General features: G+C 39.7%; 1 protein-coding gene across 1 annotated transcript in view; it reads right to left on the bottom strand.

Annotated features, from left to right (window-relative positions):
* rxfp1 (relaxin family peptide receptor 1) overlaps positions 1-16,169 on the bottom strand; it is a 99,967-nt gene that overhangs the window by 11,455 nt on the left and 72,343 nt on the right. Inside the window, exons 12-15 of the mRNA XM_062999944.1 lie at positions 15,889-15,960; positions 15,619-15,690; positions 10,934-11,005; positions 4,999-5,228 (exon numbers count right to left, since the gene is read on the bottom strand). Of these exons, the coding sequence (XP_062856014.1) occupies positions 4,999-5,228; positions 10,934-11,005; positions 15,619-15,690; positions 15,889-15,960 (446 nt within the window). The remainder of the gene's footprint in view (positions 1-4,998; positions 5,229-10,933; positions 11,006-15,618; positions 15,691-15,888; positions 15,961-16,169) is intronic.

The following is a 16,169-nucleotide window of genomic DNA, read 5'->3' as shown; positions in this document are numbered from 1 at the left end:
GATAGGCTCAGTTGTTGCAAATAGGTTTTTTGTTCCATGTGTGTTCCCTGTTAGAGATGTACAAAGTTAGACATGTATTTCTTTTTGAGTGAGTTATGGCTTTTCTCTTACCCTCCTTTTTATAAAGTAAGACATCTGTACTAGCAGGTGATGCAGTGATCTAATGTGATATCCCATCACCACTGAGATCTTGAGGTTTGATGGCTTTCATGCTGCAACTGCTTCCTTTAAATTCCACCATATTTTCCACCATATTCTCTCACAGGCAGTGTCTTCTTCTCTTTTATAGTAAAGTTTTAAGTGGCATTTGTGAATGTAACTTATTAGCTATTTATGAATTACAGTTCTTGATGTATTGTCATCTGTGGGTTTGGAAATCACAGGTGTTAGACCTGCACCCTTGCCCTTTATGCACTAAAATTCCTCCAGATTCCATGGATTGTTCAATGATATTATGCACTGTAGAGGGAGAATTATGCAAATCCTTTCCAATCTTTCTTTGAGGTACATTGTTTATAAACATTTCAATAATTTTCTCATGCATTTGTTGACAAACTGGAGATCCTCTGGCCATCTTTGCTCATCAAAGACTCAGCCTTTCCTGGATGCTGCTTTTGTACCACATCAAGATTACAATCACTTGTTGACATCACCTGTTTGAAATATCATTATTAAATTTTTTTTTTTTACTTTACTACTAGACCTAAATTGCTCTATCCCAATTTTTTTTATGTCTTGCAGGGCTGAAATGCAGGAATGGAGGTACATTAACAAATGAAATGAACCAGAAAAAGCATGACATATTTTAAATTCATACTGTCTGCAACGATATAAAAGTAAAAGTAAATGTAACAAGGTGCCCAGGTAACGCAGCAGGATGTTCTGCTAGCACACCAGCACCGAGATTCTGAACTCCTTGGTTCTAAACTCGGCACTGCCACCGGTCGGCTGGGCGCCATCTAGCGGGCATAATTGGCAGTGCCTGCAGCAGACATGTCTCTGCTAGGGCGGAATAACCGGACTATGTGGGTGCAGTCTTCAAACGCTGTGTAAGGACTCTGATTGGCATATAGAGAGGCGCCTGTGCAGAGTGCATAGGTGAAAAAAAGGTTTTGCTAAGGGCTGTGCACGGATCGGAGGAGGCGTGAACAGCACTATACCCACCTCGACTTCAATCAGGGATCCTCCAGCAGCGGAAGACAAATTGAGTACGCTAAATTGGGGAGAAAATGCATAAAAAAATAGAAAAATAAGTAAATGTAACAAACACTGCATTTTTATTTGCATTTTCCATACTGTCCCATCTTTTTTAATTTGGTATTGTAGCTCTGTAGAAAAGTTATAAACCCCTATTTTCTTTGGAGCGTTTAATGTTCTGTTGCAGCCGAAAATACTTTTTATGTAGTACAAAATTAAATATGTGAATAAGTATAATAAATAAAAAAGTGGTTAAGTACTTATTTACTCTTATTTACTCCCACTTCCCGGAATCAGTAAGATTAGTGTAAAAAAAATAACCATACAAAAAGCCTGTAACACTATACACTGATCAGCCATAACATGACTGACTGTCCATTTTATCAGCTCCACTTACCATATAGAAGCACTTTGTAGTTCTACAATTACTGACGGTAGTCTATCTGTTTCTCTTCATGCTTTGTTAGCCCCCTTTCATGCTGTTCTTCAATGGTCAGGACTCTCCCAAGACCACTACAGTGCAGGTATTATTTGGGTGGTGGATGATTCTCAGCACTGCAGTGACACTGACATGGTGGTGGTGTGTTAGTGTGTGTTGTGCTGGTATGAGTGAATAAGACACAGCAATGCTGATGGAGTTTTTAAACACCTCACTGTCACTGATGGACTGAGAATAGTCCACCAACCAAAAACATCCAGCCAACAGCACCCTGTGGGCAGCGTCCTGTGACCACTGATGAAGGTCTAGAAGATGACCAACTCAAACAGCAGCAATAGATGAGCAATCCTCTCTGACTTTACATCTACAAGGTGGACCAACTAGGTAGGAGTGTCTAATAGAGTGGACAGTGAGTGGACACGGTATTTAAAAACTCCAGCAGCGCTGCTGTGTCTGGTCCACTCATACCAGCACAACACACACTAACACACCACCACCATGTCAGTGTCACTGCAGGGCTGAGAATGATCCACAACCTAAATAATACCTGCTCTGTGATGGTCCTGTGAGGGTCCTGACCACTAAAGAACAGGGTGAAAGCAAGCTAAAAAGGTATGTAGAGAAATAGATGGACTACAGTCAGTAATTGTAGATCTACAAAGTGCTCTTATGTGGTAAGTGGAGCTGATAAAATGGACAGTGAGTGTAGAAACAAGGAGGTGGTTTTAATGTTATGGAATCATAACGTTAAAAACATGTTTTTTTTTTTTATTTAACATGTTTTTTTATTTATAAAAAAATAGAAGCTCTTGATAGAAGCATTTTTTGTCATATGACTGCAGTGCAAGAAGCTTTCGCTGCATGCTTGATTTTTAAGCTGCCACTCATCATGTCCTACCACCAGCTGGAAAGCTTTCATCAAGTACAAAAGTCACATGTCATTTCTCAACCACATATACTGTAGAACAAAATCTGTTACTGCATATGCAGCATGGTTTCACCATCAAATAAAAGAAGCTTGAGAAATGCTATACGTTCCTGCAAGCCTCCAGTTTAAATCAGAACCTGTATCAGCCACCAACTCTCTCTGAGGCATACAGATGACCGGGCCACAGCTGCAACTTTGATATTCTGATATTTAAAGAATTTCAAAGACTTGGAATGTAATAGCAGTTTTTCATTTCACAGTCAATTACTCTGAGCACCGATGCAAGTGGGACTGAGAGGACTGAGAGGGCTGTGAGGACGATAAATAATAAAATATAAGATTTGTTGATTAAAAGTGGCAAATGCAAAATATAGATGCATAAAATCTGTGACCAATGCAATAAAACAAACAAAAAAAATTAAAGTAAGAAATATTATCTAAGGTAAATATTATTATATTGAGAGACCGCTGGAAGCTTAGGATTTAAGATATGATTTTTTGTTCGGTCTTTTATTCATTTTCTGCTTTTCATGTGATAAAAGTTACCTTGAGTCAGGAGTCTATAGCAGGGACACTAGAGACAAAAGGCTTCCAGTTCACTTCTCAAATGCATACTTATTCACACCAATTGAAAGTAGCAGCAAATTCTCCTGCTGCCAAGTTTTTGGTCAGCAAACCGTAGCATCCACAACTATTGTATGTCAAATTAGTTCTACAAATTGTTACGAAAAGCATATTTTACCCAGAAGCTGATAAAATAAGAGATTAATAATTCTAACAGGGTGTCTGTTATGTTTCTACACAAATCAGGGGCAGAGAAATTCCACATTTAAGTATTTAAGTATTTACTGGAAATACTCTGATCTTAAAGAAGTCTAAAAAGGAAACATTATATAATGTGTTAAAATGGTACCTTGTAACTTAACGTCCCCTAAACTCAAAATCTTTAAAACTCGACGCCCTTCGCCCTTGTACCCTTAAACTCAACGTGTGTGTGACTGCTGCTTCGTTCTGCACTTGGCTTGAGCGGTATGGTAAAACATCATGCAAACATGAGACGAATCTGCATTTGTGTGGAATAACATGTGTCTTCAATAATATACATGTATCTGTGTTCAGCTGTGTTTCTCCTGTTTCACTTTTAAACTTGTGTTATAGCTCGGGGTTCTGAGAAATTGTAAGAATCAGCTTTTCTGAGGGAGTCTAAAATGCTCATCATTAAAAAAATTTATTAAATGTATATAACTTAATGTATTAAAAGAACAACATAGAAATACTAAACCTCTCCTAATTATTACTGCTCATAAGTTCTCTCCACTAATTAAAAAGCATAAGGAAACAATAAAGATGTAAAGGTAAAGTGCAGGTTTTATTGTATTTTATATACATTTTTAACTGTTTTCAATTGGATTTCAGTGTTTTATATTATACTTGTGGTATTTTCAGTGTATAAGTGTCAAAAACAACCCCATTATTTTACATAAGCCTAAAATATATGCAGTTTCACGGGACCATGGAATGCATCAACAGGTTTCCCATACATCCTTATGGGAAAAAAAAAAACCTTAAAACTCCCTTTAAAAAAATACCTTAAAACGCCCTTTAAAGTCAACGCAACTCCCAGAACCAACTGACGTTGAGTTTCAAGGTACCACTGTATTAATTTAATGTATGGAGCAAGAGTGGGGTTTTAGGTGAGGTTTCTAAACCTCATTCCCCTCTCTGGCTATACCTGTTCCCCTCATTCTGGGAAGGTTTGCCACAAAGGTTTTGAATATTTTCCTGATTATTTGTGCCTGTTTACTTAAAATATCATTTGTGAGGTCGGGCACTGATGTTACACAAGGAGGCCGGCTAGCAATCAGCATTCCCATTCAATACAACACACTCATGCTGGAACAGAAAACGGAGCAGAAAAAGGCAAGTGGAAAGCATATCAATTATATAACTGGTTTCACACATCTAAAGTCAATAATTAAAAGAGAAGCCCACATACATCTGGATTTACAAATTAAAATCAAGTTGTCACTAAAAACTATTAATTATTTTAAAGGTGAGTGGTCTCTTGAGGGCATCTTTCTACTGACTAATTCCACTTGTTTAGGGTGGGGGTGAGTCCGGCGTCACCTGGAAACACTGGGTGCACTAAGAACAGTGCATCAATCACACACACATTTACTCACTCACACATAGGGGCAATTTAAAAAGACCAGTCCACTTAAATAAACTCCTGAATGCCAGTGACCTTAGGCGAGCATGGAACTCATTTTCCGAATCCCTTATTGCTGCTGGTAGAGTGGATAATGAACAGCAACAATAACCTTGAAGACCTGGGTCACCGAGTTTAAATTGTACTCAACATGTTTTTTTCCAACATTTCCAATACAGATAACCTGACTGCTATTTATTGTCTAAAAAGCACTAAAGAACTTACAGCAAAGAGAGATGATGCACATGGCATGGAGCTTGTTCTCCGAGCGTATGTACGAGCGCATGCAAATGACGAAGATGTTTCCGAAGCAGGTGGTGGCAGAGACGACCCAGACGAAAACACGCAGCACGATGTTGGCCAGTAGGTCCTCAAATGATGAGATGCCGTCTGTGTTAGGTTTGCAGCTACGCACATGTGGAGCATAACCGCAGTACTGGAACTTTTTAAAGTAGCTATATTGGGGAAAAAAAGAGAATCTGATCAGTGAATCAATTTTAAGACAAATTTTAATAAATACATAAACATTTTTGTTTAATAGACATGTATGGCAAACATATGAACTACATGGACACTTTTCATAGGCTTGCTGGACATCCCAACCCAAAACCATGGGAATTACTATAGAGTTGACCCCTGACACTGATGTTTTATCATAAATATTGTCTTGCAAACCAATTTCAATTCAAACCAAAGTGGTTCAGTAGGTTTGAGGTCAGGACTCTTTTAAGCACAAGAGTTTCTCCACACCAAACTAGTCTGCTTTCACCCTGTTCTTTAATGGTCAGGACCCCCACAGGACCACCACAGAGCAGGTATTACACTGACATAGTGGTGGTGTGTTAGTGTGTGTTATGCCCGTGGGCAGCGTCCTGTGACCACTGATGAAAGTCTAGAAGATGACCAACTCAAACAGCAGCAATAGATGAGCGATCGTCTCTGACTTTACATCTACAAGGTGGACCAACTAGGTAGGAGTGTCAAATTGAGTGGACAGTGAGTGGACACGGTATTTAAAAAATCCAGCAGCGCTGCTGTGTCTGATCCACTCATACCAGCACAGCACACACTAACACACCACCACCATGTCATTGTACTGTAACTGCAGGGCTGAGAATGATCCACCACCAAAAAAATACCTGCTCTGTGGTGGTCTTGTGGGGGTCCTGACCATTGAAGAACAGCATGAAAGGGGGCTAACAAAGCATGCAGAGATACAGATGGACTACAGTCAGTAATTGTATAACTACAAAGTGCTCCTATATGGTAAGTGGAGCTGATAAAATGGACAGTCAGTGTAGAAACAAGGAGGTGGTTTTAATGTTATGGCTGATCGGTGTATACACCGATCAGGCATTTCATTATGACCACCTTCCTAATATTGTGTTGCTCCCTCTTTTGCTGCCAAAACAGCCCTGCAACTGTGATGCACTGTGTATTCTGACACCTTTCTATCAGAACCAGCATTAACTTCTTTAGCAATTTGAGCTACAGCTCGTCTGATGGATGTGCATCAATGAGAATCAATGAGCCTTGGCCACCTATGACCCTGTCGTCAGTTTACCACTGTTCCTTCCTTGGACCACTTTAATAGATACTGACCACTGCAGACTGAGAACACCCCACAAGAGCTGCAGTTTTGGAGATGCTCTGACCCAGTCGTCTAGCCATCACAATTTGGCCCTTGTCAAAAATCGCTCAAATCCTTACGCTTGCTCATTTTTCCTGCTTATAACACATCAACTTTGAGGATAAAATGTTTACTTGCTGCCTAATATATCCCACCCACTAAAAGGTGCCATTATGAAGAGATAATTAGTGTTATGCAATAGATAATTAGTGTTAGTGCAATGAAGATGTACAGTACAGTACACTGACAAACTTGTGCTGTAAAAAAGAAAAAAATTGTGCGATGTAGATTATTAAGTAAATTATTAAGTAAATAAGGTGCATATGTGTGTATGTGCATTGACTGCATAAGGGTAAAATGTGGGAGGCATGTGTGATGTAAAATTCTGGGTTATTCTGTTAAAGCTGAAGGATGTGAGAATAGTCCTATGGTGATGGCCAGGGGGAAAGAAGCTGTGGAGAAGGCGTTTGGTCAGAGTCTTTAAGGCTTTCACTATCAGTCTACGCTGGGATGAAAACCGCTGGAAAAACGAGTGATTAGGGTGTGAAGAAGTGCTGATTTTATACAATGAGGAGTATTGGGTGTGGCTAAAACACCTGAACTCTATATTTAGGAGAGGGGTAGACATACTTTCAGCCCTAGGCAATGCATTTGTTTCTCTGCTACCATAGGGAATTTCGCTTGTTCTTCCCATGTGAGTCCAGGGAACTTTGTAATCTCCCAAAAAACAATCCACTGAGTGAGTGATAGCTGATACTATTCAGGTCAGACGCAGCTAAAAGCTGTGTTTGTAATTATTTAGTGTTTTGGGTATGAGAAATTTATGCTGTAACATCTGTGCCTGCTAAATTAAAAAGACTGCGTTCAGTGTGTGCTGGATGCATCTGAAGAATTATTTTCATCCCAAGATTTACTTATAGTGTGCCAATTCAGAAGCTGCAAATCTAATATATTTCAGCAACAGAACATGAGAGAGGTGCTCAGGTGGCGTAACATTCTAATGAGATCGGGTGCACTGGAAGCATGTTTTGAGTATGGGGTTATAGCAATGCATTGTTGCCAAGTTAAACTTTAAATTCCTTTTCATGTTGTAGTTGTATTTTATAGGCAAGATCATTTTAACTGAAAAACATAGCTCAAATACACCAATCAGCCATAACATTAAAACCACCTCCTTGTTTCTACACACAATGTCCATTTTATTGGCTCCACTTACCATATAGAAGCACTTTGTAGCTCTACAATTACTGACTGTAGTCCATCTGTTTCTCTGCATGCTTTGTTACCCACTTTCACCCTGTTCTTCAATGATCAGGACTCTCCCAGGACCACTACAGAGTAGGTATTATTTGGGTGGTGGATCATTCTCAGCACTGCGGTGACACTGACATGGTGGTGGCGTGTTAGTGTGTGTTGTGCTGGTATGAGTGGATAAGACACAGCAGCACTGCTGGAGTTTTTAAACACCTCACTGTCACTGCTGGACTAAGAATAGTCTACCAACCAAAAATATCCAGCCAACAGCGCCCCGTGGGCAGCGTCCTGTGACCACTGATGAAGGTCTAGAAGATGTCATCTCTGACTTTACATCTACAAGGTGGACCAAAAAGGTTAGGAGTGTCTAATAGAGTGGACAGTGAGTGGACACGGTATTTAAAAACTCCAGCAGCGCTGATGTGTCTGATCCACTCATACCAGCACAACACACACTAACACACCACCACCATATAATTGTCAATGCAGTGCTGAGAATGATCCACCCTCTAAATAATACCTGCTCTGTAATGGTCCTCTGGGGGTCCTGACCATTGAAGAACAGGGTAAAAGCAGGTTTAAAAGTATGTAGCAAAACAGATGGCCTACAGCCAGTAATTGTAAAACTACAAAGTGCTTCCATATGGTAAGTGGAGCTGATAACTAACTGGATTATGTCTTCTTGTGCTTTGCAATCACATTTTGAGTTATTTGAACATTTTCAAAAAGTGCCCTAAATTTTTAATGCAATCAGAAATTTGGCAAAACCTCAAGCATGTTTAGTGCAGACTTCTTGATTAGCAAGGACTGTGGTTAATGAATGTACTACTTTCTTAAAAATTATGCATTTAAATTCGTAGATAATTTCAAAACAAACAGCAAAGATTGTGAAACAAAAAGCAATTTTGGGTCAGAGATGCATAATTGCACTAGGTGATGTGTTTTGCATCATGTTTGCTATGTTAAGTTTTAACCAACGTTTTTCTGAATACCACATTTGTTGTAGTGTCTCCCAACAGTTCAGTGCTATAAAGAAGTATTGCCCTCTTCCCAATTTCTTTTATTTTTTGCATATTTGTCACACATTTCAGATTATCCAACTGCTATATATACTAGACCAGGGGTCACCAACCTTTTTGAAACTGAGGGCTACTTCAAGGGCACTGAGTAATATGAAGGGCTACTTGTTTGATACAAACGTCCTGAATAACAGTTGCACGGCCCACCTTTACTGATAATATTAATAATAATAATAACCAGTCATATATGTGTGAAGCTGCGATATACTGCTGCTGTCCACAAACTCGTCGCACTGAATGCTAAACCACCTGCACATAACCAGATCCTGGACATAGTCGACACTCTTCTAACCATCGCCAACCGAAAAGGCGTATTTATTTTTAAAATAAAAATAAAACAAAACAGGTTGCTCAGGTGGCGCAGCGGTAAAAACACACACTGGAACCAGAGCTGGGATCGTATCGAATCTCAGCTCTGCCTTACCGGCTAAGGCTGAGTGGCCACATGAACAACGATTTGCCTGTTGTTCAGATTTGGGCGGGACTAAGTCGGATGGGGTCTCTCTCCCATGACTGGTGCAATTACGACCTCTGCTGGCTGATTGATGGCGCCTGCACAGAAATGAGAAAAGAGTGCTCTCAGGGTGTGTCTCTCTGTACGCAAAGCTGAGCTGCGCTGCACTCGTCAAAGTGTAGGTGATAAAATGCATACTACAAGATGAGCGATCGTCTCTGACTTTACATTTATAAGGTAAACCAACTAGGTAGGAGTGTCTAATAGAGTCGACAGAGAGTGGACATGGTATTTAAAAACTCCAGCAGCACTGCTGTGTCTGATCCACTCATACCAGCACACAACACACACTAACACACCACCACCATGTCATTGTCACTGCAGTGCTGAGAACTCAGATGTTACCTGTCATGTGGTATCTAGCAAAACTCAGTAAATTTCACCTTTGGAAGTAGATTGAGAAACGCTACAAACAAAATTGGTGAATGAATACAAAAACGTAACAAAATAAATATTAGTTTTACTGCAATACAACATGTTCAGGCCAGAGAACCTCATCTACATCAGCTGCAATATTCTTTGTGGCCAAGCAGCGGGAGAAAAAATGCCTGGAATGGCAGATCCATCTCTGCCATTCATCTCCGTGAATGTCATCACATGCCTCCTCCATTGTCTGGAATAGTGCCACACACTCTTACATTTTCTGAATACTGCCAGACCTGTTAAATCTAAAAAATCTCATAAATAGAACCTGTCTGGTATTGTGAAGCAGGGTAGAATGTCTCAAAAAGACCATGATATTTAAATACAACTCATTCATTAATACATTTCTATCTATTTCAATTACCAATCAACACACACTCACACACCAGTTCATTCAATTACTTTCACCTAGAGGAAATGTAGAGCAACAGTTTACTTGCTTTTGAGAGGCAGAAAGAAAACTGAATACCTGGATAAAACCCACACAGAAATGGTGAAAGCAGGCTACTTCTAGCTTTTTTTTACTTTTAGGTCTTTTAGGTTCTCACACCTTAAAGAAATCTAAAATTGTATTAGCTGCTGCAAGTTGCACCTTGGTGTATACAAGTGAAAGACTGATTATGTGATGGATCGATGACCTCTAAAGGATGGATAGCTTTTACTGATTGTTTTCAAGTGGTGCTAGACCCACTTTAACCCTGACTGAGAGGGAGCTTACAGTCCGGATTTAGCACCATCTGATTGAATTTTCGGGAGCTTTAAGGGAAAAAAGATTTAATTAAAAAGATTAAAAAATTTAGCGTAGTCAATTTGTCTTCCGCTGCTGGGGGATCCCTGATTGCAGTCGAGGTGGGTATATTGCTGCTCACGCCTCCTCGGACCCACATGCAGCTTTAAGCGGAAACCTTTTTCACCCAGGCATTCTGCACAGGCGCCTCTTCATCTGCTAATCAGGGTCCTCACACAGCATTTGAAGACCTCACCCACATAGTCCAGTCATCCCACCCTAGCGGAATATCCTGCTGCGCCACCTGGGCAAGGAGAAGAAGATTTTCATGTGATGATGATGTGAAAGCAGTGGTGCATCAGTGGCTACGTGCTCAACCAAAAAAATTTTTTGCTGATGGGATTAAAAAGTTGGTACGACGCTGGGAAAAATGCATCAGAAGGTGACTATGTAGAAAATGGAAGTCATTTGTTTTGATATTCTTAATAAATAGAGTAAATAGAATAAAAATAGTTTAAAAGAGAGAGACTTACATATGAGTTAGGTTTTTAAGAGGTTCAAACATCCTTCTGTGAATGTTTCCAATCTCGATTCCCTCCAAGCTCCTGCAAAGACAGTTTTAATTTTGCATTTAAAGCCATAAGCATGTTTAAAATGCACTTGAGAAAGCAACAAATTATTTATTCCCTTATTTTTCTGTTTTTTTACTACAAATCTTTGAAGCGTGAACTGAAAACTCGCTGCACCCCTGTTTGAAGACAATACAGCTGATGGTAAAGAGCAATGTACAAGCCATTACTCAGATTAAAGCTGGCTTTGGAAGGTATACATGTATTGCTAATAATGAGAAAGTAAAAAGACTTGTGATGCTTCGTAGAGCTTCTTGTTGAGATGAAAGAGCTGCAGTAGTCGCATCAGGAAATGACCTGTTTTGGTACAAAGCAGTTTTAAGCTTTACAAGCTTATAGTGACAAACACTCACCCACTTATGTTGAAAGACTTTTCAAGGTGTTCTAGTTCTAATTTTCCAAAGTCACAAAGGATACAAAACATGTCCAAAAATGCAGACATAAAAAAAATAAACTGGTTCCTTTGACTGTACATTTGGTGTTATTGACTATAGTTCATGGTGAAGTAAAGCTTGCATTTCTTATTTTTCCCCTAACCTTTGCAAAGCCAAGAGACCTCTTTATTATGTATTTTTAATAGGTGCAGTCACACTAGTCATATTTATAAATACTTATTACTTTGCTTTCAGGTTTCTGTATAAAACTCTGTAAAAATCTGTACTCAAGGATTACAGTCAATAGTCCTTTTAAAATGAGTTTTAGTGATAATGTCCAGATCACTGGGCAGCCCAGGTTTGTGCAAATTATGTGAAAAGCAACTGACTTTGTAGACAAAAGCTTAAGTTATACTCTGAATGCATCTATTTTCTTTTTTTCTCTTTTTCTCAATTTCCCCCCCAATTTTCTCCCCTAATCTAGTCGTATCCAATTACCCTGATTGCATCACCTCTACCGATACAACCCTCCATTTCTGACTGAGGAGCTTCACAACTAACACACGCCCCCTCAGACACGTGTGAAGTACCGACTGCCTCTTTTCACCTGCACGAGGTGAGTTCATATGCGAATCAGCTTTGTGCATCGGAGAACCACACCCTGATCGGCATTATTCCCCAACCCTGCGCAGGCGCCATCAATCAGCCAGCTGAGGTAGTAATTGCACCAGTTATGAGAAACCCTGGTTCTGCTTGTCCCACCCTGTGAACAACAGCCAATCGTTGTTCATGTAGCCGCCCAGCCCAGCCGAATGGCAGATATGATTCGATACGATGTATTCGAAATCCCAGCTCTGGTGCACTAGCATATTTTACTGCTGTGCAACCTGAGTGGCCTCTAAACGCATTTCTTGTATAAAAGTAGAACAGCAAGCACATTTGTAGAAATGTAAACAAAAGTAACTTAACTATTGTGTAACTAAGCTATTACATTTTTAAAGTCAGTGACTTTGATGTAATGCCCAAAATGTAATTGGTAATTTTATTAATTAGGGGCAGTGGCAGCTTACCGGTTAAGGTACTGGACCGGTTATTGAAGTTAATTCAAACCCCAGCCCTGCCAGACTGCTGTTGTTGGGCCTTGAGTAAGGCCCTAAAGCCTCAATTGCTTAAACTGTATTTGATTTGAATAAAAATGTCTGCTAAATACTGTAAATGTAATTACTTTATACCTAATCACCTTCAACACTAATTAAGCAACAAGAAATCATAGGACAGCACTGCAGTGAAATAAAAAAAAAAAAAAAAACCACAGTGTCTTTCATTTACTTTGACTTTTAATTAATTGCAGGCAGTATTAACCATTATTTCGACCTTTTTATCTTTTTGTCAACTTTTCATTCATTAATATGCATCCATTTCTGCATTTTAGGCCTGCAACACATTCCAAAGAAAGTTGGGACAGTAAAGCATTTACCACTTTGTAATGTTGCTATTGCTTCTCACATCACATTTGGCACAGAGGGTACAGGTGTTATGTTTAAGGTGGTATTTTGTCAGATTTTTTTCTGCAAACACACCTTAATGTGTGCAACAGGCAGGTAGGCCAGTCCAGTACCAGTACCTTTTTCTTCCGCAGCCATGTCTTCGAAATGTGTGCAGTATGTGGTTTTACACTATGCATGGATATAGGCAACTTGTGTTGCTCTAAAATGTCAATGTACTTCCCTGCATTAATGTTGCCATCACAACAATGTAAATTTTCCTTTGCAATAGGGCACTGACATAACCTTGTTGCATAACAGACCCTGGCTTTTGGACTTGTTGCTAATAACAGTCTGGTGGTCCTTTTCATCTGAGATCTGGAGCACACAGCGTCCATTTCTTTTAAAAATGATCTGGAATACTAATTCATCTGGCCACACTACACAGTTCAACTGTGTTGGGGTCCAGACCAAATGCCTTAGAGCCAGAAGAACTTGACAATGCTTTTTTATATGGTTAACATAAAGCTTCTCTCTGCACCGTAAAATTATAGGTGGCATTTGTGAATGTAACTCCACATTGTAGTGCTTGACAAAGGTTTGCCTAATTCATGTAATGATATTATGCACTGTAAAGAAAAAAATATGAAAATACATTCCAATCTTGTTTTAAAATATTTCAATAATTTTCTCACACATTTGGTGACAAACTTAGCCTTTTGTGGTCATCTGTTGACGTCACCTGTTATTTTTAGTCTCATCAGTAGCCCTAAATTGCCCCGTCCCAACTTCTTTTGGAATTTGCTGCAGGTTTATATTAATAAATTATATAAAGGTAACCACACATAACATCTTGAGTTCATACTTCTGCACTAAAATAATGGCTAAGGTTTATTATAAGAAGCACTGCTTTTTACATTTTTCATACTGTTCCCATTTTTATTTGTGGTTTTAATATGATTTAGTGTCAGCCCTCATAAAAGATTTGCTATATCCAAAGAATGAAAGACTTGTTTAGCTTTTCTGGTCAGCAGTGTGACACCAATATGAAAACAACAAACACATCTCCCAAATAAAATGAGAAATGTATCAAATTCACTCTGATTTAGACTGAGCAAACTTAATAACAGCTAATAAAAAATTTTTTTTTAGTTATATCTGTTTTGTTATTGGTTATATAAAATGTTACTTTTATTTTTGGTCAACAAAATCTGTCTGTTCATCATCATTGTGGGTCTAAAGGTGGGTATTACACCCTGGAGAGGGTGTGGGGCAGTGGTTCAGGGGCATTGCACACTCTTTTATACTTACTTCAGCACTCTCACTTACTCACACACACAAACACAGGATCAGTTCAGGACAGCTTATTCAACACTTAAGTTTGAGAGATGAATATTTTTCAAAGCACTGAAGCATACACAAGCATTTTAGACTAACATTTATTTTATTTAAAAAAACGTTTGTATGGATACTTACAGCAGGCTATACACCAACCAGGCATAACATCATGACCACTGACAGGTGAAGTGAATAACACTGATTATCTCTTCATCATGGCACCTGTTAGTGGGTGGGATATATTAGGCAGCAAGTGAACATTTTATCCTCAAAGTTGATATGTTAGAAGCAGGATAAATGGGCAAGCATAAGGATTTGAGCGAGTTTGACAAGGGCCAAATTGTGATGGCTAGACGACTGGGTCAGAGCATCTCCAAAACTGCAGCTCTTGTATGTGGTTGTGGGTGTTCCCGGACTGCAGTGGTCAGATTCTATCAAAAGTGGTCCAAGGAAGGAACAGTGGTAAACCGGTGACAGGGTCATGGGCGGCCAAGGCTCATTGATGCACATGTGGACCGATAGAACAGACGAGCTACTGTAGCTCAAACTGCTGAAGAAGTTAATGCTGGTTCTGATAGAAAGGTGTCAGAATACACAGTGCAGCACAGTTTGTTGTGTATGGGGCTGCAGACCAGTCAGGGTGTTCATGCTGACCCCTGTCCACCACCGAAAGTGCCAACAATGGGAACGTGAGCATCAGGACTGAACCACAGAGCAATGAAAGAGGGCCTGGTCTGATGAATCACGTTTTCTTTTACATCACGTGGATGGCCGGGTGCGTGTGCGTCGCTTACCTGGGGAACAACATGGCACCCGAATGCACTGTATAGGAAGAAGGCAAGTCGGTGGAGGCAGTGTGATGCTTTGGGCAACGTTCTGCTGGGAAACCTTGGGTCCTGCCATCCATGTGGATGTTACTTTGACACGTACCACCTACCTAAGCATTGTTGCAGACCATGTTCACCCTTTACGGAGACGGTATTCCCTGATAGCTGTGGCCTCTTTCAGCAGGATAATGCACCCTGCCACAAAGCAAAAATGGTTCAGGAATAGTTTGAGGAGCACAACAACGAGTTTGGGGAGTTGACTTGGCCTCAATCCAATCGAGCATCTGTGGGATGTGCTGGACAAACAAATCCGTTCCATGGAGGCCCCACCTCACAACTTACAGGGGTTAAAGGATCTGCTGCTAACACCTTGGTGCCAGATACCACAGCACACCTTCAGGGATCTAGTGGAGTCTATGCCTCAATGGGTCAGGGTTGTTTTGGCAGCAAAAAGGGGACCAACACAATATTAGGAAGGTGGTCATAATGTTATGCCTGATCGATGTATATTGAGATTGAGAAACCGGACGTTGAGTGTTTCAATATTTAATGCTAAATTCACTCACAATGACTTCAGTTTGTGTAGTTTGTCAAAATGGTCCAGTTGCAGTTCCAGAATGGGGTTGTATGAAATATTCCTGTGAAGTGAAAAGACAAAAATCTGTCATTAGCTTCAAATCACTTGTACAAGATTCAAATATATACACAGCTGATGGCACTCTCACTTTACCATGTTTTAACGGTATGTAAGCACTTCAGACATGTTTTAGGATGCAAAGCTTCAAACTACCTTCATGAATACAAATATCAAATGAATCAAGAAACAAATAACTTACAACTGCAGCAAATCACCCAGATTTACAAAAAGATTTGTTGGAATAGCTTCAATCCTGTTACTAGACAAGTCTCTGTGGAAAGAGAAACAGTTTACTGTAGATTTAAGCTGACTTTGCTACACTGATAAGCAAATCAATCAGATTTATCCCTGCAGTGCTACACATATTTCAGACATTTCGGACAAGTCTCATTTCACACATCAGTTAGCAAAAACTGGGCTAAATGGTTCTAAGCTAAAACTGAGGAAAAAATGTTTGTCTATGGGACATCTTGATTTAGT

The sequence above is a fragment of the Trichomycterus rosablanca genome, chromosome 8, assembly GCF_030014385.1.
Source record: "Trichomycterus rosablanca isolate fTriRos1 chromosome 8, fTriRos1.hap1, whole genome shotgun sequence".
NCBI lineage: Eukaryota > Metazoa > Chordata > Actinopteri > Siluriformes > Trichomycteridae > Trichomycterus > Trichomycterus rosablanca.
Note: the sequence above shows the minus strand (reverse complement) of the source record. Positions and strands in the feature narration are given on the sequence as shown.